This window comes from Drosophila serrata, unplaced genomic scaffold, assembly GCF_035046125.1.
Source record: "Drosophila serrata isolate PLE 108 unplaced genomic scaffold, ASM3504612v1 contig_165, whole genome shotgun sequence".
NCBI classification, from domain to species: domain Eukaryota; kingdom Metazoa; phylum Arthropoda; class Insecta; order Diptera; family Drosophilidae; genus Drosophila; species Drosophila serrata.
The window spans coordinates 3,632,751-3,658,237 of NW_028257063.1; the positions used below are offsets into that span (position 1 = coordinate 3,632,751).

The window sequence follows — 25,487 nt, forward strand, 5'->3', positions numbered from 1 at the left end:
TCCATTAAGTTACTTCAAGTAAATGGAAAGCAATTGTTTATTAAACATATATCACCGCAGCTTACAGACTATTAACAAAGATTAGATAAATTTATTGCCTGGGGAAAACTCTAGGCAGAAGCAAACTTGCTGTAGTTGGCAAAGTCATCCATGTTCAATTTGTGATCCCTGAGATTGATATCCGACCACAGATCAAACTCCCGGATAATGTCCGCGGTGAGCTCATCCTTGTGGCTGCCCACGACGCCTCGACGAACGAACCTGTGGTTAGAGTTGCTTTTAAGCCAGCTCCTGAATAATTCCTGAATAATTCTTTCTTCCAAGACTCACCTGAACTCCTCTACCTCTCTTCCAGCAGCGGCCTTCATGCTTTCAAACTCCTTGACATGATTACAGGCGGGATTATCGCGCATGCTCTCAAAGGATAGGTGTTTAGTCATCTGCTGTATCTGATCCTGGCTCACCGAACGCCCTAGAAACTGTGCCACCTCGGCTATAACCTCACCCAATTGTCCCTTCATCCTCTCATAGCTGGTGAAGAATATGTGCGGCTCATGGCGCAGTTGCCAAAAGTCCAAGACATGTGGCCAGCAGGGCGTAAAGTTCACATAACCATCGATGAAGGAGTGCATAAAGTCGGACTTGGTGCCCTGGTAGCCCACCATGCCACGCCAGTGATGGAAGTACGAGATGGCAGCATCCTTGGGATTCCGATAAACATAGATGATCTTGGGACGCTTGCTCCAGATCTGCCTGGGCAGCATCCAGGCAGGTAGATGGGATTTGATCAATCTGGGCGAGGGCAAGGCATTGGCTGCCTCGATGGTGTCATGGGGGACATTGGGCACCACGCCATTGAATCTACAAGAATATAGATATAAAGTTTCTTTCTAGATTTAGTCCTGACTGAAAACCCACTCCAGGAAGGGTGATCTTATGGTGAGATCCACACTCTTGGCCGTCTCAAAGTCACAGCGATTGATCACCAGCCAGGCCAGCTCCTGCATCCAGGTGGTGCCACATTTGGGCAGTGTCACTATCCACACATCATCCTCTCGCACCTCGAAATCATAAACCCGATCGAGTACGGGCTGAAAGGTGTCTGCCAGGCGGCAGAAACGCTGCTCCCATTGGCCAACAACTGGCACATCTGGCTTACTGGTGGCATAGATGGAGGAGTAGCCTCCGCTGATGGCCAGCTTATCGATCTGCTCGAAGGGCACACTCTTGGCAAAGAAGCTCGACTGCGGCATGGCGCGAAAAAAGTCACTTATATTCACGGGAAATCGATCGATCGAACTGATCGCCTCGGCAGCTTGAAGCGCATTGAACGGGGTCCCCACATTACTCGCAGAATCTCTCGGTTCGTTTCCTCAATTTGGAGATGGCAACGTGACACGATCTCAAGCCTCCCAATGAAAGGAAACCATTATCAATACGAGTGAGAGTTATGGAAGCCACAATCACGCAGTCACCTCCCATATAGATTATGCAATTAACGCGTAACCGGACTCGTTTTGGGACCGACTTTGGTCGTGCCGCAAGACTGAAAGACTTTCTTTGTGAGGAAGGAAAGAGAAAAAGAAACTTTCTTTTAAAGCTGGCAATGCTTTGTTTACCTTTCAGGTGAAATTAGGCCCACGGTTTTTTGTCAAAGCCATTTGGGGGAACCTTATTGGGGAACCCTAAAACAGGTTGTTAATATGCAGAGAATCATACTGGGATCCATCAAGGCGAAAGCGAGTGGAGAATTTAAATGATCCGAAAGTGATTTCATAATAGTTTCTATATATATATTCCCAACCTTGACCTTAATCTCCTATAATTTGTAGTTCATATCCATTTTGTTTTAAGTTTTTATTTGTATTATTTGCATTTCTTGTTTTCATTTTTGTATGTTTTTGTTTTGTTGTTTTGTGTTTGGTTTTTTACAATAAATTTGACTAAATCTTAACATTTATAATCCTTAACCTGCAAGGAGCAAACAGATGTAGTAACAAATACACACACACACACACTCGCACACACACAAGTTGTGTATCGTTTGTTGTGTGTGTGTCAGAAACATATAGTAGTATATCGTATCTATATATATATATATTCTTCATAACTTGTAATGTAATTTATGCGATTTAATCCAATACATATACAATTGAAACACACACATATTAACAACATTGAATATGCAGATACATTAATATATATATTAATGCCCAACGCTGCTCTATCTCTCAGCTTGATTTGTTTACTCTTTCCCATTTGTTTATGCATTTATTTATTTATTTGTTTACTTCTGTGTGTGAGCTTTGATGGGATGGGATACGGATAGTCTGTGTCTGGAGGGGATCATCTGAGCTGTACTCGGGACTAGGGAGTCGGATCTAGAGGGTCTTGTATACGTGTATATATATAATTTCTATCAAAACATTGTTGAAGCACGGGTTTTAACACATCCAAAATTACTGTAACTCTGTGAATGACTGCGCCGATATCGTATGACATATATAAATATATATATAATATGCTTCGTAAAAGTTGTATAAATTGTATATATATATGTATATGTATATTTTTGTATATATATTATTTTGCTTTTCATTATCATTTCATTTTTCACTTTCCCCTCTAACTTCATCTCATTCAATTATAACAAGAACATATTATCAATTCGTATTAATAGATCTGGTTTATATATGTATATGTAATTTGTTCAGTCAATTAGATAAAAAGATTTCAAAAAGGATTTCACTTAATTGTTAAACATTTGCGTTTAGTTTGATTTCTCATACCGTATGCTTAGAAGCTAAACAACATTAATAATAGTAGGTTTTTTGTTTAGTGGTAGGATAGAGCTCATATCAACGTTCCTCTTGTTCAGTTGGGAAGGTAACTAGTTAATCATTAGGTAGTTAGAGTAATTAGAGTAGTTAGAGTAGTAGTAGTAGTAAAAGGGGCCCCATACGATTTCATTTAAAATATGTCTCAAGAGTGGATTCGAATTAGTTTTGATTCCTCATCATCATTATCAGTTTCTTTAGTTTCCTTCAGTAGTGTTGGCTAGTCGATAGTGATAGGTAGTTATTAAATAGTGACTGCCTGCACTGTTGTGTGTGGTCTTTCCGAATCTTAAGATTTATACGATTCCGAACTAGGTTTACTTGGCCTTGCAGAGATTGTCTTCTTGATGTGGGAGAGAACTGTGGGCTATAACTATCTAGATATATAGATATAGCCTGGCCTTGACTGCTGTACGATTTAAGATCGTGTTTCGCCAGGTACAGGTTGAGCGCACGCCATATTGTTGCTCCGTTTCTGGCCAATATGCTGTGGGATTTTAGCCTGCTTTTGTTAGCCTAAACACATACACATTTACTTGGGTTGGAGGGACATGCACACACGCGCGGCATTTACACACAGACAGACTCACACGGTTTTATTTTGTTTTCTTTCCTTTTTATATAGAAATAGAAATAGTTTGCTTCTTGTGATGCATCTTAAACATTTAATTTTGAGTCCAGCCCAATAATTGTTTACTTTGTTTTGTTTGTTTGTTTGCCCTAGTTAGTTCTTTTTGTTTTTAGCTCGTTTGCTTTTGTGACACCGCTTTGCCTTTTTTTTTTGGCTCACCCAACGACACCTGTCCTTGCCCCAATGGTCCTGTCCGTTGGTCCGTTGAGGGATATGTGAGTGTGTGGGTGTGTGTGTGTGTGTGGGCGGGACACAACAGGTGTTGAGGGTTGGGGGAGCTGCACGAACTCGAACCTCGATCAGGTCGAGAGACTGCGAGTCCGGAGAAGAACGTCGCAGGACCAACGACGCCGTCACTAGAGTACATCCTCCATTTCGTTCTCGCCAATCGTGGAGGTGCCCGGCACATGGGTCGGCAGTGGCTTCAGTAGACCCGAGAACAATCTCCGGAAGGCCGTATGCTATTTGGAGTTGGCCATCTTGCCCACCGGCGGCTGCTTGGCCATAATGTCAGCCAAAGTGTTGACACCCTGCTCATCGTACTTCTTCCATTGCGAATAGTTGATCTGCATGTAAGTGATCAGTTGCGGCATGTCGATGAAGCCTGAAGGGAAGAGATTATAAGGGATATATTAGCAGGAAGAGATTGCAAAAGGGATCTGTGGTAACTCACTCTCCCAGGCATGCATCATGTCCTGAATGATGTATTCGATGAAGCCAATCTGGCTCTTTGGTATGCTGCAGGTGGCCCGATCAAACATTGGCATCACAATGGGCAAATGTCGCTGCTTCTCCTCGTCCGTCTGCATAAAGTACTCCTCGGCTATGCGCCGGGCCCACTCGATGCAGAATTGCATGGGACGGGCGGGATTGCTCACATCGGCCACCTTGATCAGCATTCTGCGCATGAGTATGGATGTCTCCTCCTCCGTCTGCGAGTGTTGCTAAATGGGGTATAAGATGGATTACTTAATAGCCTAGATATCACCTCTAATCAACTCACCTCCCGGGGCTCTTCGCCACCAAAGACGCTCACAAACTTGGCCAGATGCTCAAAGTGACGGGTCATCTCGGTGGCCAGAATCATGTCGATGATGGTGCTGCGAGCTGACTTGTAGGTCTCCTTGTCCAGGTTCTTGAAAATGTTGATCTTTTCATCACCTAAAGATAGCATTAAACTATAGTTTCTCTTTAGTAAATTCCCAAGAACCCTTACCCAAAGTGAGCTTGAAGGTTATGGCCGCATGATGGTTCTCCAGCACGGTTAGATCATTGTACAGGACAGCCAGGGCATCGTTCGAGTTGCACAGGAAGGCCGAGGATCGTCCTGGATGATCCACATCATGGGCAGCGGCTGCAATCAAAGCGGTTGCCTCATCCATGCGATCCATTACCAGCATATCCTTGTTGGTCAGCTGGGTGATGAATGCTCCAGTGGCCTAAAGAAAGACAAGAAGTCAGCTTAGCTCTCTTATTAAGGAAGGGTATAGTTTACTTACCTGCATGACATCCGCGGCATGGGTACTATTGTGATATGTGTTGCTCTTGCGATAATGGGCCTCCATCACTGCCAGCCAGGCCTTGCACACGTTCTCATCAATGTTCAAGGTGGCAAAGACATCGAAGCGACGGAACATTTCCATGCCCAGGTAGAGCAGTGGATGATAGTCGGTGATCTCCTCCAATTTGAAAATATCAAAGTCCCAGCTGAGAGATTCTTCAAGTAGTTCCATGATGATGGGATTGGCCTGCAGAGTAAATATGGGATCTAAAATGCTTTCTCATGGGATTCGGGGTCACCCTTCCTACCTTCATCTTGGCTGGCACTATTGTGGCTGTTCTGGTGGAGCTGCCAGTGCGTATGATGGAGTCATTCGAGCTGCGACGCGATGAGTAAACGCTGGGTCCCTAGAAGCAATGAAATCACTTGGTTAAGATTGGCGTAACCCAAGGATGGGATGATTCTTAACTACCGTCAGCAGGGCACCGATCAGATCGGTGGCTATGGGATCATCCGTTCGTATCTCCTTCATTTGCGGACTGTAGAGGCCCTCGCGTTTCAGGAACTCCAGGACCTTGTCGATGAGACGAGCCTCATCGGCCGAACAATTCTCCTGTACTTGTGATAGTAAATTGATTATCTAATGTGCGAGTGCGCAGTGATTGCGTTTTGATTTATTTATTTGGTTTTTGTTGTGTTTGTTGTTGGTTTTTTTTTTTCGGTTGTTTGATTTAAGTTTTGTACATTTGTTTTTTTAATTATTATTATTTGATTTTTGTTTTGGTTAGCGACGCACAGCGAGCAAATCGAGCGAGCGAGCGAGCGAACGTGCGAGCGAATTTGTAATATAATATATATTTTTTTATGAGTTGGTTCATTTGTTCGAGTACACAAAACATAAAAGTAAAAAAGAGAACATAACAATTAAGAGATAAAAAGAGAATAAATGTAAAAAACATGTTGGTTTAGTTGTGCTGTTACTGTTGATATTTTTGGGGATTAGTAAGGCGTTATGACAAATTAGGAGCTCCAATCAGAGTTAGGAACGAACGAAGTGAGCCTTTAAATCAAATGCATTCACTTCAGTTTGGAGTGGATTATGAGAGGTCCTGCCAAGGACACCCTCGTATAGCTTCCTTTGACCGGCTTAGGGCCAATTGAATGGGTAATTTGATAATTAAAAGCGTAGTGAATGCAATCAACGATGGCCTTTACATCGCCATCAAAGTTAGCACAAAACTCCAACCCGGCAAATGCATTTGCTCTTGGCCATCTCACTGGGAGTGTGTGTGTGTGTTCCTGTGTGTGTGTTTGCTAGTGTGTGTGTGGATGGTCATGGTCTGTGGGCATGTGCTAGTGCAAATATTGTTGCTAATGCTTTTGCTGTCGCTGCTGCAGTTGCTCGGGGGCATGAACAGGACACCAGGACACACTGACACACACACACACACACAGGCACACACACATGGGAACGGAGGCACAGGACCGAGGCACAATCACGGACGACAATTTAGTAGCAATTTAGGCACTCCCCACAAACAGACACCGCCCTTCCACCCCAAAAGGGTGCACAACCCATATATGCAAATGGAGTCATACTTTAGTGATGGGCGCCTCCAGGGGCAGCGATGTGAGCTTGGCCAAACTGGTCCTTCGCAGTCCATCCGAGGCTATCGACCGGACATCGAAGCTGCACCGTCGCACCGAATGCAGGGAGCCCCGCGGAGCCTCCTTGGGCTGTGGCAGTGTGGCTATGAAGTCCATCTGCCCGCCGGGCACATCAAAGTTGAAAATCAGGTGCGTGGGTGCGCTGCGATATAGAGAGATTGCCAATTAGCATGGAGAGATGGGGGAGAAGAGTCCAGGCGAAGGATTCTCTCTCACCTGCCGATGCAGGCCACCGGCACAACGCGTACGTGCATGGGTATGCCCTCCTGGCTCTTGCGGCGCACCGTCAGTATGCCATCGAACTCCTTGATGCTCTTGCCCTGCTCACTGATGGTGGACAGGTCCGACACGAATATGTCCGCCAGCGGCTTGCTAATGATTTCGTCCTGTTGTCCGAAACGCGGAAATCTCATTAATGCGAAGGACCCAAGGACCCACTCCCTCCTCACTCACCAGCCGCATGTTGAGGAGCCTCTCGGTGGCCCTGTTTGCGTACTGAATGCGCAGCACGTCGTCCGTGATGAGCACCACCTCCTTCAGCCGATGCAGAGCCGTGTAGAGTGCCTGGAGGGAATACGGACAGACCATGGTGGGTTTACAGTTTCACTTGGCGGCTTCCATTTAATTGAATTAATTTTCAGGACACAGCTTTTGGGGGGAGGGGGAGGGAGAACGTAGCAGGACATTAACTCGATTACCTGTTGAGTGGACATGACATTGTGCGGCCGGATGATGGAGTGCAGTATCTGCTTCAGTTCCACACTGCACATGGCCAGGTTGGTCGTCTCCGCTACGCACTATGGAACACACAAAGGAGAGCAGGCACTTGAGGCATCTGTTCCGAGGGGGAGGCAATTAACTGAAACTTACTCTATTAACGCCAGCGTCCAATAGAGCAATTAGCACATCATCCTTCTCGAAGAAACTGCCAAAGGTCGGATCGGTCGTTAGTGGTAAACTTTAACTCCAGTGCTCCATCAGACACAAAACTTACCTCTTCTTGCAGACTGCAATTATTGTCGTTAAATGGTGGCCATGTGTGTGACGTATGGTTCTGCAGGAGGAGCAGGCGGAGCGGGAGAACAGGAGAAGTTTTATGGCAAAGTGAAAAGTTTATGAAAATGGAAAAGTTTGGAAAACTTTGTGCCAACCCTAAACAAGTGGCAACCCGAACCCATTTCAACTGAGGCGGCAACCCATTTAGAGTAGCCTTAGTAACCCACCTCGCAATATGCTCCGCATCCAGATTCTTGGCGGAACGTGCATCAATTATGATTAGGTGGTAGCACTGGGCGGTGGCATACGACTTCTGCAGGGTGTCCAGCGCCTCCTCCTTCGACTTGACCAGCGTTACGTCCAGCTGGTGGCGCTGGCAGGCCGCGGTGACCGCCTCGCAGATGCTGTCCGCCTTGTGGAAGACCAGCAGGGCCTAAACAAAAAGAAAAGCGGATGAGGAGTGTCCAAAGCCATTGCACTGATTGAATTGCCCCAGAGTTCAAAGTGGCCCTCAGAGAGCTTACCTTAAGTTGAGGATTCGGTGGTAGCACGGTTGGATACTTCAGGTCCATGAGATTTCGCTGCAACGAGAGGTGGAAGGAGACGGAAGGATAAAAGATAAAACAGGGGATACACAGGCACAGGGGAGCTAACGTGTAAAATTTAATATAAATCCGTAGCTACGCTGGCTTTCCGCCCATCAGAATAAGAGGGCTTAACCCGGCTTCGCATTTTTTTTTTCCCACCGTCTGTCGTCCATATGCTTGTATCCGTGCAGTCCCCTCCCGTGTATCTGTGTATCTGTCAGTGCGTCGTCGTCGGGTGCCTCCCTATCTACCAGATACCAGATACCAGCTACGCGAGCACAATGCCAGCCGGCGTGTGTGTCGCCCAAATGATGATAAATTAAAATAAAATTGCCCGCCACCAACTCCAAAACTCTGTGACTTTGACTCTGCGTCTCATTCTGATTCTGATTCTGACTTATGTGAGGTGGCTGCAGATTTATAATACGAGCACGTTAAACCCCAGGAACGAACAAACGAACGCTGGAGCGGGCTCAGTGTCAATCAGGGGAATGAAAATGTAATCGGAAATGTATCACAGCCATTTTCCACACACCCACACACACACTCTGCGTTCGAATGTAATAAGACGCGGCTAAGGCGGCAGATTGATGGGACAACCGTAAAAGTTGGTCCTGCTACCTGAAAAGTCCTGAACTCCTCCTCCTCGGTGATTTTCTTGGCGGCCACCTGGAGGTGAAGCTTCGGCACCTTGGGCAGTCGTCTCTCGTACAGGCTGCGTGTCTTACGCTCCAGGCAGTTGACCTTGCGACGAAGGACCACTGTCTCCTCGCTGCTGTCGCACTCCATCTCCTGGTGACATCGCTCCGCACGGGGCTCCCTTGGGTCTGCCTCCAAGTTGAGGCTGTTCAGCAATAGAGCCGGTACATCCAGGCTGCGTATGACCTCGACTATTTCCGGCTGCATCACTCCAGTTCCAGTTCCAGCTCCTCCTCCTACAGCTCCCGCTCTGGAGCCAAAGGCCATGCTCAGTGGCCTTGTGCTGCGACGCAGGGGGGTCATTATGTCACGACCTTCGGCGGCCACACTCGCCTCGTATTCCAGCTCCATTTCCTCGGGCGTTTTACTCGAGTTCCGCCCACCAAATGGCAGGGAAATGGCCACTGGAGGAGCCACTGCCGAAATCGTTTCCACTTTCATTTCCGGGCAGGAACCTTGGCCGTCGCCGCCCGCTGCTGGTGGTGGCAGCGAATCCGTATACAAATCCGTTTCGGAATCCAAATGAACAGAGCTTATCAGCCGGCTGCGAGCGCTATCGTCATCTGGCATTGGTCTTTCATTACGATTATCGCGACGCGGATCGGATATAGCCATAGAAGCCGGCGGAGCAACAGCTGCGACATACGGCTCCGAGTCGGAGTCGGAGTCGGAGGCGGGCTCGGTGGGATTCTCGCGGTGGATTCCGGCGGCGGAGGAGGACTTGGCCGAGTTGGAGGAGGATTTGCGACGAAAGACATGGCTAAATTTTGGCAAGCAATTGCGCATTCTGCTAATTATAAAACAACACTCGACACGGGGGAGAGAGGAGATTGCGAGCAAGTAAAGCACACGGAGCACTAAACACTAAACACTAAACACTAGACAGCGAACACTGGGCACTTGAGGTCCAATGTCTTAGATCAATAACAAGTTGTTTGCATAAGCGACGCCACACGAACGGAGGAGAGGCATTTTCAACTTTTCCACGACGCCTAATGCCAGACTAATGGGACAATCTCGATTTGTATCTGTAAGACTGTCGATATCTGTATCTACAGCTCTCTATCTAAAAGCTGTAGCTGTAGCTGTAGCTGTATCTGTATCTGCGTTTCTAGCTCAATCTGTATCTCAATCGCTTCAGAATAGTAATTCACAGGTCTTGTGGTCGCGACGCTCGACACATCGAACTGAACCGAAACGTCGTCCGTCCTCGTCCGTCGATCGCAGGGGTAATCTCTTTCTTTGCCTTTTGATTTCCCACCTTCAATGTTAATTGATTTGATTTCTGTGGTAGCCCATATTGTTTTTACACCGTATGGGTATGGGTGAGCGGCTATTTAAAGCGAAATGTAAAGCGGCGGAAAGCGCAGCGGAGAGAGAGAGAGAGAGCGAGAGCGTGTACAGCGGCAGGTTGTGATAAGATACCTTATCAGACGACGTAACACCCATGTGGTCGATCGACTCTCTCTTCCTCGATGTTCCAGAGGAGATTCAGACTCAGACTCAGACTCACCTGGTACACGTCCATTGGCTCATCTTCCGGTGTTAAAGCGAGGGCGAGCGATGACTTGCGGTGGCGGTGGCTGTTGCCGCCGCCGGATGAACTGGTGCCCGAGGTGCCTGTGCCTGTAAGAAGAGTGTTCGGCAGTTAGTGGAAAATTGTCTTTTCAGGGGTTGCGAGGTGGAGGAAAATACCCCAGAAAAATATGCTACATTTCTGGGCGTAGCGGTACGCTGCATACTTTCGGGGTCTAAATGCCCGCACGCCCACAATCAAAATGAATGGTCACCAGAACCCACAACAAACACACAACATACACACACAACACACACACACAGGAACCAACACTTTGCCAGGGACACGCACGCACATTAATTCCTCTTGTTGCACGTTTTATTTAATTATAAACGTTGGCATTTCAGAAACACTTTATAAACGAACGGGTAGCTCCCTCACCACACGCACTCACACACGTGTGTGTGTGGATCCCTGCGAAAGGATACGGGGTTAGTCCTTAGGGAAGCTGCTCCTGAACTGTCAACGGAGGCACTCCAACCCTCTGAGCACTGAGCACTGACTGAGTCCTGGTGCCCCAAGGAACTCAGCTCCGCAAATTATATTTTACTTAATGAGAAGCAGGACTTCAATGGACTAAAGGCTGACCCAGGGTATATATATTTTTTTTTTTGCATATGGAGCATAAAATTAGTTCTTAAACAAGTTGGGAAATTTATCAAACAAAGTTTTGATGTTCAAATAATTAAAAGTTGGAAGGTTTTGGAAGTCCTAAAATTCATATGTACACAATTAAAAGGGGGGTCTATCTAACTAGCTTAAATTTGTATCTAAAAACTACTTTATATATTCATTTTAAAGCATTAAATCGTGGTGTATTTTCAGTTTAATAAATAGATTACACAGCTTTATAACAATTGAGGCAGAATAGGCATTAAATCCCTATGTAAACAATTAGACTTGAGGTTTTCTATCTTATTCTATACTTTTAAAAACAATCCTTTAAAACCCCTTTCAAGTACTAGATTTTCAGCATATTATATTTAATCTTTAAAGTACATAATTAAGGAATTTCATGCCATATTGAAGTAGGGCCTGTATACCATCTTCTCTGGTAAAATTCTTGAGAAAAGTTTAAAGGAAATTAAAATTCTGTGGCTTCTTGCAAGTTATGTATGCTTAGGCCCAAGTAATTTTTAAGGTTCTCCCATTGGAAATGATTGACCAAACAAACTTTCTTTGTAGCGGAATTTTGTGCGGATTCCCACAGCAAGCAAATTAAAGTTATCAACAAGTAATTTAAGGTTTTGTCTTGTCTTGGGGTTTTACTTTTTCTTTTTTTAAGGCCGACCCAAGTCCTCCCGGGGATTTATTTGTTTTCTTATAATTAATGGCTGGAAAAGCTTAAGGTGCTTAATTCGTAGTCTACATGCAGAGTCTTTCTTTTAATGGCATAAAAATATACATATTTACAGGCAAGCTGTTCTCTGATATAAGCTTGTATTTCAGTTATATAAACAAACAAATAAATATGAAAGCTGTTCTCTGAAATTGCTCTGTTATATATTATTTTACCTGTTAAAATGTTTAATTACTTGGTTTAACTATAAAAAAGCAGATGGAAATCCAAACTAAATAGAAACGTTTATTAGAAAAATTCCAGAGAATTAAGCAGCCTTTATATAATTGCCAGAAGCTCACCCGGAAAACTAATCCTCCTCCACACTAAAGGGTCTCTCCCTGTTGACCTGACCGCAACATCATCAAACTCAACTCAACTTTAACCCCCCCAAGGGGGAGGAGGAAGGAGAGGCAACCTTACCCACATTTAACTCGGACTCATCGGAGGCCGGACGCGTTAATGAATCTCTGCCAGCATTTGTGCTTGTTGCTGGTGCTGGTGCTGGTGCTGGTGCTGGTGATGGTGCTTCCAGGGCGGGAACCGGGGATTGCCTGGCCCCGATCCCAACCAGGTCCACGCCCACATTGCAATTGCAATTGCTTGGAACACTCTCGTCGCCCATGTGGGCAGCAGCACTGGGATTGGTGTGGGAACTGGGATTGGAACTGGGATTAGTGGACGACGATGGCGTCGCACTCGTTGCCGATCCAACCAAATTTGGTTGGCTGGATATTATCATTGTTTGTGCTTTAGTTTAGCTGTTTTCCGTTGCGTATTTACTCGGGGTTTTCGCGATATGTTTGTATGTTTTTATTTCTTTTCTCTTTTTTTGCGAATGAAGTCACACAAATTTAGGATTATTCCCGCGGCATTATGTTAATTGTCATTTATAGTTTGTTTTCCTTCCTGTTTTTGGTTTGCTTTTGAGTTGCTGTTTATGGTTTTGGCTTGACTCTGCTTTTATCTGTCTGCGGCATTGATTTCACACAATTAGTGCGTAATGATAAGCTGGCATACATACTAGAGAGAGCAGCAGATATGGCAGCATGTGTGCACACTTAATATAAATAGCCCCAGTTTGGGGCATAAACAAAAACTAGCCAGGGAAAGTACCCACAACCGTACCCGTACCCTCACCCGTACCCGTACCCGGCACAGAGATCCATGTACAATGTACCCAGAGTTTGCCTCGTATATAATAAGCCCGGTTGGCGGTGGGGACACTATATTTGCGCTTATTCAAATGGGTCGAGTGTATCTTATCGTTTGTGTTTTTTTTCGGAGGCTAGAGACGGGAGCCGAGAGGAGAAGGGAAGGGAAGTTGGATGGGTACACGCGTTGTAATCTAAACGAAAATCGATAAATTGTTTAGATAAAAAGCGGCCAGCAGCCACTGGGCGCTGACGTCGCAGCAACAGGCTCCATCTCCGGGATTTGATTTTGTGTTTTTCTGGATGTATGGCACATATACTTACTGCCTGGGCTCACACGACTGCACATAGTACGACAGACTCAAAGGCACAATTAACACGGAGAGTAACCAGAGTCATTAAATGTGGATTTCACGGCTAGTTGGCACTTCGAATCTGGCGGATTGATCGATTTTTGGCCAGGTAAAAGATACACACACAGAGAGAGGGATAGACTCTCGACCAAATCCGGATTGGCCCGAAATGCAAATGGATATTTTTGTGGTGGAAATGGAGCAAGTGGAGCGCGAGCCGGACTGGGAAAAACGTCCGTTCTAATCCGGTATGAAGAACTGTTTGCCAGATGATAATTCTCGCACGGATTTTGAAACTGCCGCCAGTGGCAGAGCAGCGACGGCGACAGCGACAGCAGCGATGGGTGCGCTGCGAGCCAAACTAACGGTCTGTTGGGTATGTCCTCTATCCATGAGATACAATTGTATCTGCACGGGGAAAAATGAGATATTTTCTACAGAAATTGATGTTTAATATATAAATTAAAGTGTGCTGGACTGTATGTATTTAATATACTTGAAAATAAGTGAAAGATACTTTTACAAACTTTGTATCTCATTCATAATTTTAATAGATACTTGTATCTTTCATTAAATTTAATGCTTTCCCGTACTCCTAAAGGTGAAAACTTCAAGAAAACATTGCAAAAACCCTAAGCAAGCTTGGATTATTTAGAAACTGGTTTTATTTTCTTGCCCTGTGGTGTATGTAAGGCGCTTAGCCGACAGGTGCAGTGGCATTAAAGCCCCTGTGAATGGCCACAGAAGACGGGGACGGGGCATTTTAATTTTAATACAAAGGGAGGATTAGGAGGGGCTAACCAGCATTCCCACTGGCCGATCACTCTTGCCCTGTGGTGCTTTTCGGGGCCTTTTGCGCCTTTGGCCCGTTGTCATGGCGACCAATTAATTTGTGATAAGATAATATCAGGCAAGTTTGCTCATAGTATTCAGATGTTTTAGGCTGTGTGCGTTGAGGGGGAGAGATACAGCTCTGGCTACACAGGTACAGAGATACAGATACAGGTGCTAGCGATGGCGCTGGCGCTGGTTCGGCCAGATGCAGATACAGCCGCAGATACGGATAGGCGATACAAGGGACCGACAGTGGGGGCAACGCGTGCACAATCTACATCTGAGTGTAGGGGAGAACGAGAACCGGGAGAGTCTCTATCTAACGCCAGGCGATCTTCTTGGCTCAGCGATACTCTCCTTTGATAGCCGCACACACTGGACACTAACCGCTACTACGGGTCTCTATATAAACATAACATATATGTATATATATATATATTGATAGGGAGTATCCAGCGGTAATCTAATCTCCCCCTCGACTGGGCCCCTTCACGTGGCTAAATACAGAAAGTAATTTGTGTAAGACCTCCTAAAAATCGCACTATAATGCGGTCCTAGCAAAAAACCGGTAACTATTGTACGATCGTCGTCATCATCGCTCTTCTTTCCCACCCTTCCGAAGTTCAGTCGAAAGAAAAGTTGTTGTGGAAAACTGATAAGCTGGCAGGGGTTTGACGCGTGGGATTAGCCCGTCATCGTAATGGATCGGGTAAGCTAACGTAGTGAGTGTAGCGTCGTCGAGTGATCGTTTTTGGTTTGTTTTCCTTGGCTTTGATTGATGTTTTGGCGCCATTCCGTGGGCGTTTTCATTGTTTACCAGGGCGGCTCGTGAGAGCGACGATCGATCGATCGATCGATTTCGATCGGTTCGCGTTCAATTAAATATGGAAAAGAAGAGTGCTGAGCTCTCTGAGTAAACTTATTCGCAGCGCTCTCCTGCGGTTCTTAAACGGCTGCTGTGACGACAAAACAAAAACCAGATATACATATTGTCATGTGAATTTTTGCATACATTAATTGAGGATTTCGGTCCGATTAAAAAGGGGTTTCTTTGGGTTACAAATTGCCGGGAAAAAGGTGCAAGTATCTGCAAGAGTATCTGCATCCCAGCTTATGAGAGAGAGTTTTCTGAGCTAGACAATCCATGAGATACACAGAGATGTGAGCCACTCGTTACACTTGTTGTTGCTGCCACTGTGTGTGTGTGTGTGTGTGTTGGCACACTTAGTTGTGAAGTTTGTTTTGATTTTTAACACTTTTTCGATACTTGGAGACGGAGACACATTTATGGGGTATGGGGTGGGCAATATGTGTGCCTTTTTGTTGTATTTTAGAGCACGCTAAGCTGTTTTTTTCCACCTGAAGCCACCGCCGAAACCGAAGCTGAATGCAGCCCAGCAATATTATTCGCTTGTTCGATTTACAATTTTCGAGTACAACACGACGACGGCTACTACTCGGGGGCTCTATGCGTTTTTTAATTGCAATCGCTGTGGATCGACGACCGGTTGGCCCTGGGTTATATGTTATATGCGTTGAACAGCATGTATTTTATTTTGTTTTTGTTTTTGTTTTTTTTTTTTATATGTGAGCAAGACACGACTTGGCCAAATCCAAATTTGCTGCATTAGGCCGCGTTAGCCAGCGACCAGTTTTGGTTGGTCTTTTGCAATTGCATTTTGGCTTTTATTTTTGTGGGGCACTTTCGGGATGGCAAAGCACTATATAGTATGGTTTATATATCACACGCGATGTTTACCCAAACAGTTCCTCTTGACTGCAGAGAGTTATGGCCAACTCCTGGGTTTTAACATTATTATTATTATTATTATTGTTTGTATTTTCTGCTGGTTCTGTGGATCCGTTTTAACAGTTTGTGGTTAGAGCGGCAACTGAACTCCATAAATGGGGAGCAGCTGTTGCCGCCAAGAGCTTTGCCGATAAGCTCACTTGCTCTCTCCCACTCTCTCTCTCTCTCTGTGGAGCAACACCCGATGGGGGCTCTCTCTCTTTGGGGGATCCATTTGCCGAGAGCGATCAAGTTTCAACTGATGCTCACTCACTTGCTCTTGCTCCATTGAAACGCGACACAAGAGAGAGCGAGAGAGCGAGGGCGAGGGCGGTGGAGAAGCTGTTAATTGGATGTCGGCACAAAACAGCTGCGCTTGAAGCTCAGACAAGCGCCAGCTGACTCTTCCGAGACGGGGATCGAATTACCTGAACACGAAGCTTACAGCTACCGTAAGGAGACAGTGATACCCTGTGCTAAGTAGGAAAGCAAGGATGCTCTTTGCAGATAGATAGTCTTTATAAAGATAATGCACATCTATCGAGAGGTAGATATACGAAACTTTCATATATCAAATTCCTAATGATCATTTAATATCGGTATTATTCGAAAATTGTCAAATAAATACCTAAATATAGGTAAATCATAATAAGAATTAAGAGGTCGCTAAAAATAAACAACAATGAAGAAAAAAAACTAACTTCAAGAAGCCTTTGTTTATATACCCATGGAGTTTAAAACAAGTTTAAAATATTCACTTTCTTTGAATCAATATTTATCGTTTTTTTCAACAAATTAAAGTTTGATAATCCCATTACATAGCCAAAAATACCTTAATTTTAATTCGGAAAGCAGTTCTTTGCTAGTTTTTATCAGGTTATAAAATCTGCATACTCAAATTGAAATATTATAAAACTACAATTTTTGCCATTTTTTTTTAATTTTTAATGATGTAACCCCTAATAAAATTTTGAAAAAATCCAAAAATTTGTTTTTCTTTAATATAAAGCTATATCGATTCGCCTTTTAATGCTGATCAAGAATATATATGCTTTATGGGGTCGGAAATGCCTGCTTCACAAGGTACAAGCTTCTGACTGAAATTAGAATACCCTGCAAGGGTATAAAAGTCGCACTAAAATGTTTTGTAAATGTTTCTTGCAAATACTGCAACGTTGAAAAGATTCAATAAATATCAACAATATATTCATTTAAATTTCAAATGTAAAGCAGTTGAAGCAACTTTGTCAGACTTTTCCGTTCTGGTCAGCTGGTGGCATACACGGCGTATACTTAACGTGAAAACCCTTAAATTAAGTATGCGCAGTGTATGCCTTTAGGGAGAAAGACTTAAAATAATCGTTTCATGACCGTAACTAAAATTAAAGAATACATTTTCTAATACAAAATTTCTATTCACCACCGCCTAATTGATATTTTTGAAATTCCCAATACGTTGAATCCTAAAGATTTTCCCTATCATTTTTCAAAACTATACAACTGCCAAAAACTATTATTCTGAACAAAAGGGTTTTTAATACAAAACAAAGATATGGCTCCGACACATTCCGTTATTTCAAATCTAAGCTGGAAGATCATAAACCTAAGCTTAAGAAACCAGAAACCAAGTTACCTTATCAATCTAAATGACTTTTTATCACACAAAACTTATGGCAGCCACTTGAATTGATTGGTTCCGAATCACGAGCATCATAAATCTTCCGTTAAATCAGAAGAAAAGGAAATGTGCAACCTATTCTCAGTTTCTCATTAATAAGTACCTTACAAGTGTGCCTATCAACGAGCAAAGCGGAAGCTCTTGAAGGTGGAGTAGCCTCACTTCAGATTAGAGAAAGAATCGTAAGAACCATATATACAGCTATTGTTAGGCAATATTTACCATGGAAGAAAGAGTCATCAATAAGGAAATTGAACTAAGAGTCGAAGTAACCCTTAAAATCAAGGGTATCAAGCTAATAATAATACGAGGATTGATATTATGATGAAAAACTGGGAAATATATCAGAGTAATACGGTAATTTAAAGGACTTATTAAATTTTGATGGTCTTTTCAGTCATATACATATACCCTTTTATCTCTATATATCTGTGAAATTGTTGAAAAAACCCTGCAAAAAAAGCCTCTTAAAAAAGTTGATATAAAAATATAGTAAATCAATCAAGTTATTCCATTTTGGCTATTTTGATTATTTCAATCGTTAACTTCTTTGCATTTCCTCTCAAAAATATCCATACATATTTCCCTTTCATATTTCCATTTCCATAGAAAAAGCCTTTGCACAAAACTTTTACCACTTTCCCTGGAACTATAAAAGCCTTCGTAATAAGCGTTTTTCAGTGCATTCAAAGGAAATCGAACACTCCCCCCTATTAATTTGTCCTTCTGTGCAGCTCAATAAATATGGTATGTAGGGTATGCCTGGCGGTAGGGGAATCTCGGGGTTACAAGTACTTACTCCCAGTGGCCCGTCGCACCACGCTGTGTGTGAAGTTGCCCAGGGCAGCCACCGTCACGATGGAGTCCTTTTTGCCAGTGCTCAGCTGGGGGAAGGGAGAGAGAGACGGGAGTTAGATGAGAGCTGGCTTAAAGGTGCCGCCGCTGGGTATTCGGTTACCTTCTCGTAGTCGGCCTCGCTCTTGGTCTGGAGCGGATTGAGGAGCACCTGGCCGCACAGGTTGTCGCCGGTGCCGCTGCCCGCAGTGCTGCCATTGCCATCGTTGGGCACCTGCAGGGTCACGCCACCGCAGCTGCAGCGGCGCAGGCGACTGCGTCGCAACTTGATGCAGAACAAACGACTGCCATCCTTTTCAGTGGCGTCCAATGGGAGGGATCCCTGGCCACCGGGGGCTCCACCGCCCCCAGCACTCGGGGCGGGCAGTGTGCTTGGCGAGCAGCCCATATCGAAGTCCTGCTTCTGATCCTGGACTGGCTCGACCCTCTGTCTCTGACTCGGTCTGTGTGCCCTTTGTGGCTAATTCCTGTGCGGTTGCTATGCTAAATTGCTCTCGGTTGCCTTGTGATTGGTGATTATTTGGTGCTAGTCTCGGTTTTGACTGTGACTTTGGTCTACGGATTCTTGGGATTCCCTGGATCCTTCGGCTTACGCTCGCTCCTCCACCGTAGCGCCTGGCCTGGGCAGCTCTGCTCTGCTCTGGTTCGATGGTTTCGATTCTGGACGATGTCGTTGTTGCTGGCGATAACATAATTGAAACATTTTTGGGCTGCGGTTTTGCTGATTGATTGACTGATGTTGGTGCCAGTTAGAGCTACTGGTCACACGATCCGCATAAACTGCAATAGAAGAGAAAATGTGCTATAAAATGAATATAAATGTCAGGAAAATTCAAAAAATTTAAGTTACTCGAATGGCATAAATTTAGAAGAAGATATTCAGCTATAAATTCAGTCAAAAGTAAGCCTATATTCCATAAAATAAACACTCACAATAGTCTCTTCTATTAAATGAGATTTTCCACAACAAAATCTGCAATCTCTATTTAATTTCACTAAGCCCTTAAGCCTTTAATAACCTGCCCAATTAAACAATAATAACCCAAGGCTGTTTAAATAAATATCATTAAAACAAAAGACCAACTCTTCTATTCTATTCCACAGGCAGGGCAGTGACTGACCTACATTAAGGCCTGACTGTGCCTTTGGACTCTTGTTTTTCGGATTATTCCCAGCTTAATTAGTTAAACTAGTTTAATTGACATTGATAAGGCCGAATGATAAATGACGAGTTACAGTGCATTACGGGTATATTAAGTAGCGGAGTCGAGACCCCCATTCATCGCATTTCATTGAAACTCTCATCGAATATGGACGGAGCACCCGCACAGCACAAAAAAAAAAGAAACTCTTGGCTTGGCAATTGTTATAAATTCATATAAAGCCCAAATATTGGCAATGATTATTGGGCCAAGGCGAGGAGACGAGGCCCTTGGACGTGACCAGCTGGCTGCATATGAATAATGCCCCGTCAGAGTTATGTTTGCGATTTGCTTTCGCCACCAACTTGGGCTCCTGTCTGCCATACTAAGTTCGAGTTGAAGTTTAGGGTTCCCAGAAGAAAAGTTGAACGAAACTTGATAGTCCAAGCCCTCGGTGGCACGTATCAAACAATTGACTTGTGCGGATTTGTGGGTGTCATATATAATACAGCTCCCTGGTATCTGAGACGGCGATGTCGATGTCGATGTCGTTGGTGTCGGTGTCATTGGTGACGCCCTGTTGTTCTCATTCCGGCTGTCATTCTGGCTTTATCTTGGGGCAGGCAAATAGAAAAAGAAAACCCTCTGTCGCTCGCTCGCTCGTGTCTTTCTAACCAATTTTAAATATTTAGATAAAACTTGAACGAAAGCGAAAGAGGCAAGTCAACTGATATGGAGCGGGAGCTGAAGCCAACTGAATACTTCAGATTAGTCACCGAAAGTCGTACCCATTTCAACTGGTTTTTCCATCTCTATGTCCTGGCCCTATGCTCCTATCCTGCTCCCTTAAGTCTGCGAGTGAAATGTCTTCTGTCTGGTTTTTAGGACAGGGGGGAAAACAATTTGAAGGGCGCTCTCCTTGCAGGATGAGATGGTCCTTATCCCCGGCGACGTTGATTGACTTGCTAAAGGGAAAGGCTGTCTTTCATCTGCATTCGCACATAAACACATCGAGCATCCAGCATCCAGCATTCAGCATTCAGCATCGAGCATCCACATCCATAAGGACACTTGTTGTCGTCCCTCTGTCTGAATTCGTTTGCATTGTTTGGGCCAAAAACAAAAGGCGTCACAACAGAAGACGCCAACAGGAAGACAGGCAGAAAGGCAAAAACAGCAACATAAGCACACTTGGAAAAATATTTAATATTACTACAAATTTTTAGAATCATTGTGATTGCAAAAGAATTCTTAAGGACTTTATTTAAATTTTAATAGATTTTTTTATAAGATTTGTTGTATTTTATCCTTGTTTCTTATGTGTACAATTATCGAGGCTTTGTTAGGACTTAAGAAATGATTAGAACGAAGCATATATTTTTAACTTTTTCAATAATAATTGTATACTTTTTAAGGGTATTATTATTTTAGTCAGAAGCTTGTAAGTTGTGAAGGAGTCATTTCCGACCCCATAAATCCTATATATTAATGATCAGAATCGATAGCCGAGTCGATATGGCTATATTTGAAAGAAAAGCAATTTTTTCAATTTTTTTTTTTCGATTTTTAAATTTTTAATTAAGTATGCAGTTTTATTAATCTAATAAAAACTACCAAAGAAATGCTTTCCGATTTAAAATTAATGCATTTTTGGCTTAGTTATGAGTTTTTTAAATGTTGATTTAAATAAAAAGTTGGCATATAAAAACATCGATTCAAAGAAAGGGAATATTTTAAGCTTTGTTATGATAAATTTCGATTGGATCCTGTAATTCAATTGAAAACTTCAAGGGTATATAAGCGTTCGATTCTCAAAGTTAGTTTCTTTTCTAGTAAATACTTAAGGTTTAAAAAATGTGACTTTCTTGATCTCTTTCAGATATAATTTTTTGCTTAACATTTTTACGATTTTCATATTTTTCCATTGTGCACAATCAGAATCAGCTTGAAGCAGATCATCATCCCCAGCATCCATAAAGAAACACAATGGAGATGAGACGAGTGAGAATCAGTTCCCGTTCACACACACACATCATTCTATGGTGTGTTTGTTGATTTAAACAAATTATTTTTAGCCCGACCATATTAAAATGAACAAGTAATGGCTTTCGCTGTTCACTCAGCCTCATTTAAGTTTTCAAATAAATAACGAACGCTGTGTAGACGTAACATAATTTGTTTACGACCTCCGCCCGCAGGGGGTGTTCGAGGCAATTGCAATTGCTCAGCCGCCCCGTTGCCATGGCCAAAAGCATATATATAGCCGAGTTTCTAGGGTTCCTGAGGTCCCAAAGTTCCAGGAAGCTGCTGCTCTGCAGCGCCTCTTGGTATGCAACCAAAGGCAGCAGGCCAGGCTCAAGCACCGAGCTCCGAGTACCGAGGAGTGCCAAATTCTATTAGCGTTGCCCCCAACGTCAACGTCAACTCATTAGATGCAGCCAGTCACGGATGTTGGCCCAAAGCTATTAGTATGCAGGTGCTTGTGGGTATTTGTATAATAGCATCATCAGCAGGATGCCATGCCAGCGTTTTGGCCCCTAATAGAATTCCCTACCAATATGTACTCGTTCACGAGGCACGCGGCACGAGGCAAGTGTGTGTATTTGGCAGCCGGAGATGGAGATGGAACCGCTCCATATAGGCAAGCTGGCCGAGGCCAAAAAAAACAAAATAAAAAAAGATGAACATGGAACATGGACATGGAATGGCGGCGGAGCGCATTCAAGCCATTTTGTATCTAATAGTTTTTGTATCTCTTTTTTTGCAAGCTGATGCCTTGCAGCTGTTTCTGTTTACTGCTTACGGATTGGAATCCGATCGGTAGATCGATCGATCGATCGATCGTCTATATACAACACTTTGTTATCTTGGAGCTTTGGCATGCCAGACACTTGATTTGATCAGTCTACAGAGATCCATTACAAATGGCTAATTGGGTTTGAAGTGCATTAAATGAGAAGTTACAACAGCTTTTCATTTGAAACTTAAATATAAATAATGTATCCCAAGAAAATAAATCAGTTCTTGGAGTTATCTTTATTATATATGAATACTATGTGATAAACTTTTATGATACTTTTATTAGCTTTATCAGAGCTTCCCAATTTGTATTTTAAATTGAACTTTATTTGCTATAATAAAATATATATGAAATATCGATGTAGTATAAAATTCTGCAAACAATACAATTATATTTCACATCCATAAAGGGCAACCCTGGAGTCCAACCGAATATAGAACTTAATGGGCCATTATTTGATATTTATAATTATTTCTCAGTGTCCTCCAAGTAGGGACAACCTTCACGGTGGTCTTGCCAAAGAATATTTCATTAACAGAACGTGCGTCATTATTATTAGTCTCTAAAATATACATATAGTTTTAGCATCCTCGATCCGGACTAAAAAGAACCTTGAGGCTTCACAATGGAACTAATCGCTTACAGGCGGCGGAAGGTTGGACCCCGACTAATTAATATCGGACATGGGCATATATATTCTATATAAATAAGCTGCTTACAATATCTATAGGGGCTGGCTAGTTTTCCGGTAGTTTCAAAGAGTTTGCCAGGCAATTTGCATTTCAAATGGTTTTGTCCCCCCGCGATCTCAAGTGAGATATATAACAAAATGGCTGAGCACGGACGGCTGATTGCCCCCCAAAGTGGTCATCAAATCGTATAGAGTTCGAGGAAGCACTCCTCTGGGTGGATTTTGGCTTGAATGTTACTGTTGCTATTGCTATTGCCAGCAGGTTGCATAACCGTAGTCATAATAGACATTTCGAGGGTACCTCCTCCTCCTGCTCCTCCGCCTTCGCCGTCGTCAGATTGTCAGTTGAAATTCCCAATCAGTATGCACGCGAGCGGCTCGGATTTATTTGCTGTTAACAATAGCAGCCACCTACAGCTGCAACAACAATCCAGCAATCCAACAATCCATTTTAATAAACAGTTAAAATCGGGAATTAATTAAGTCAGCCAACTGATTGGGCGACAGCCTATCGCACAGATAGTGGCAACGAAAAGAAAAATATTGCTCTGTGTGTGTGTGTACACAGTGCCGAGGCGGGCATTAGATAATCGACGAAATGGGTCAGTACACGAGGGATATAGCCAAAAAAAAAACCATAAAACCAAAAATCAAAATAATAAAATAAAATACAAGTACATACAGAAACTTTGGCAGCAGCAGAAATGCAAAATGCAAAATGCGAAACACGGAGCACGAAGCACGATTCACGAAATGCAAAATGCAAAATGCGAACGCAATTTGCAAAACTTATTGTTGCTTGTTTATAAGTACGGAATGATATTTTTCACATTGTTTATGGCAAGTATGGGCATCATGGCTCACCTGTGCCCTAAACCCCCTCGCTTCCACCTGGTGGCAACATTTTAAGCAATTTTTATGTGCCTCTGTCGCGCCTATAAGAAGTCAGGTGAGTTAGAAGGAGACAGCCGGGGATTAAATTAAAAACTGCAAATTGTTTTTTTTTTTTTTGTTATTTTGCGACGCCAGTTGCATGAAAATTTTCAATTTTATTTTGTCTCGTTTTTTTTTCTTCACTTTTTATTTCATTTCATTTAATTTTATGATCTTTTGGAGGGCACTCGCTTGAAAACTGAGCAGAGAGACCAGAGACGTTGACACTTCCAAGGTGGCTTGTATAATACAAAGGAATTTGAATGCACTGAGAGATATCGAAGGAAGTCAGCAAGATCTTTGCGTTTTTAGGGGGGTTTTGAATTATAAATAATTAAGTTGGGTTCGGAATTAAATGTATTTTGGGTTTAAAAATATAAAAGTTTTGCAGAAGTCTTTGGAAATATGTATATCGCTTGAAGGTAAAGATCTAGTATGCCATCTATAATCTAATTTCAAATTACAGTGATCTATATAAGTTTTGGATTCCAAGTTTACATTTTAATTTTATTCAATAATTAGTTAATGAAAATATTAATACATTTTATATATTGGTTATAAACAAAAACCTTAATTTAAAGCATTTTTTAACAAGAAAGGAAGCAAAACCGATAGGGTTTACACTTTTTATTTGAAGTTGTATAACTATATCATTTTATCGAACTTCGATCTATCATAACTTAGTTAAAAATTCATTAATTTTAATTCGGAAAGAATTTCTTTGCTAGTTTTTATCAGGTTAATAAATCTGCATACTCAATTTAAAATTGTTTCAAATTCAATTTTTTTTTTCATTTTTGATAATTTTCCTTTCCCTTTCCTTTTTTTGCAAAAATTGAAAAAATTTCGAAAATTTATTTTTCTTCCAGATATGGCTAGTTCGATTCGGCTGATGATGCTGATCACGAATATATATGATTTATAAGGTTGGAAATGATTTGTTCACAAGTTACAAGCTTCTGAACTGAAATTATAAGACTCTTCTTGGGTAAAATTAACTTCTATAACATTCATAAATCCCTAAATATTATTATTTAAGTATATCCAAGTCAAGAATATTTGTATAAATATCTTCACATTTTTATTTCTTGTGTACCAAAAGACTATTCAAGAGGGGGACCTTTTCTGGGGTGTATGAAAAGATTGGTGGTTGGATGGGAATAGATGGATGATGATGGTTGGAAACCACCACCTCGCACCACCGTACCCCACCTCGCACCACCTCGACTCCTGTGCACTATGTGGAATTTGACCCGTTTTCGTGGCCAAAATTAAAATTTTTGAAATTATTAACATTTTTTAATGCAGGTTTCTTATATAATTATGGTTATGACTATAGGAAGCTATTTTAGAAAAGTGGGCGTGTCAACGCCCCCCTCCGCCCACAGAAATCGAAAAAAATCGAATATTTAAAGCAATTTTCA

The 25,487-nt window shown here is 42.8% G+C and overlaps 2 protein-coding genes across 29 annotated transcripts in view; both read right to left on the bottom strand.

Annotated features, from left to right (window-relative positions):
* Window positions 1-19: 19 nt before the first annotated feature.
* Window positions 20-1,346, bottom strand: St1 (Sulfotransferase 1). Of its 2 annotated transcripts, none has more exons than XM_086827187.1 (3): window positions 919-1,346; window positions 331-861; window positions 20-276 (listed from the first exon to the last, which is right to left on the bottom strand). In XM_086827187.1, the coding sequence occupies exons 1-3, from the start codon at window positions 1,251-1,253 to the stop codon at window positions 111-113; spliced, it is 1,032 nt and encodes a 343-aa protein (XP_086683313.1). In that variant the 5' UTR covers window positions 1,254-1,346; the 3' UTR covers window positions 20-110. The 2 variants fall into 2 exon arrangements, with proteins under 2 accessions (XP_086683313.1, XP_020799200.2); XM_020943541.2 differs by having other exon boundaries at window positions 20-261; window positions 919-1,339.
* Window positions 1,347-1,842: 496 nt separating this feature from the next.
* Window positions 1,843-25,487, bottom strand: part of LOC110177842 (high affinity cAMP-specific and IBMX-insensitive 3',5'-cyclic phosphodiesterase 8) — a 28,338-nt gene continuing 4,693 nt past the window's right edge. For 4 of the 27 annotated variants that reach the window (XM_086827195.1, XM_086827196.1, XM_086827197.1 and 1 more), the window contains 18 exons: window positions 18,601-19,277; window positions 18,442-18,526; window positions 10,433-10,545; window positions 8,158-8,214; window positions 7,861-8,066; window positions 7,632-7,691; window positions 7,508-7,562; window positions 7,336-7,434; window positions 7,091-7,201; window positions 6,854-7,023; window positions 6,569-6,779; window positions 5,442-5,609; window positions 5,278-5,376; window positions 4,968-5,216; window positions 4,685-4,907; window positions 4,472-4,629; window positions 4,142-4,412; window positions 1,843-4,072 (listed from right to left, as the gene is read on the bottom strand). In XM_086827195.1, coding sequence (XP_086683321.1) covers window positions 3,930-4,072; window positions 4,142-4,412; window positions 4,472-4,629; window positions 4,685-4,907; window positions 4,968-5,216; window positions 5,278-5,376; window positions 5,442-5,609; window positions 6,569-6,779; window positions 6,854-7,023; window positions 7,091-7,201; window positions 7,336-7,434; window positions 7,508-7,562; window positions 7,632-7,691; window positions 7,861-8,066; window positions 8,158-8,214; window positions 10,433-10,545; window positions 18,442-18,526; window positions 18,601-18,885 — 2,763 coding nt within the window. In that variant the 5' untranslated portion in view covers window positions 18,886-19,277 and the 3' untranslated portion in view covers window positions 1,843-3,929. The other 23 variants (XM_086827204.1, XM_086827203.1, XM_086827206.1 and 20 more) reach the window with 18 other exon arrangements.

What these genes read in the sequence shown, in the direction of transcription:
- St1 (XM_086827187.1), bottom strand. Translation starts at nt 1,253, where the DNA reads ATGCCGCAGTCGAGCTTCTTTGCCAAGAGTGTGCCCTTCGAGCAGATC. An exon ending in ATAAGATCACCCTTCCTGGA is followed by an intron (nt 862 to 918) that starts GTGGGTTTTCAG and finishes ATATTCTTGTAG; the next exon opens with ATTCAATGGCGTGGTGCCCA. An exon ending in AGAGAGGTAGAGGAGTTCAG is followed by an intron (nt 277 to 330) that starts GTGAGTCTTGGA and finishes CTGGCTTAAAAG; the next exon opens with CAACTCTAACCACAGGTTCG.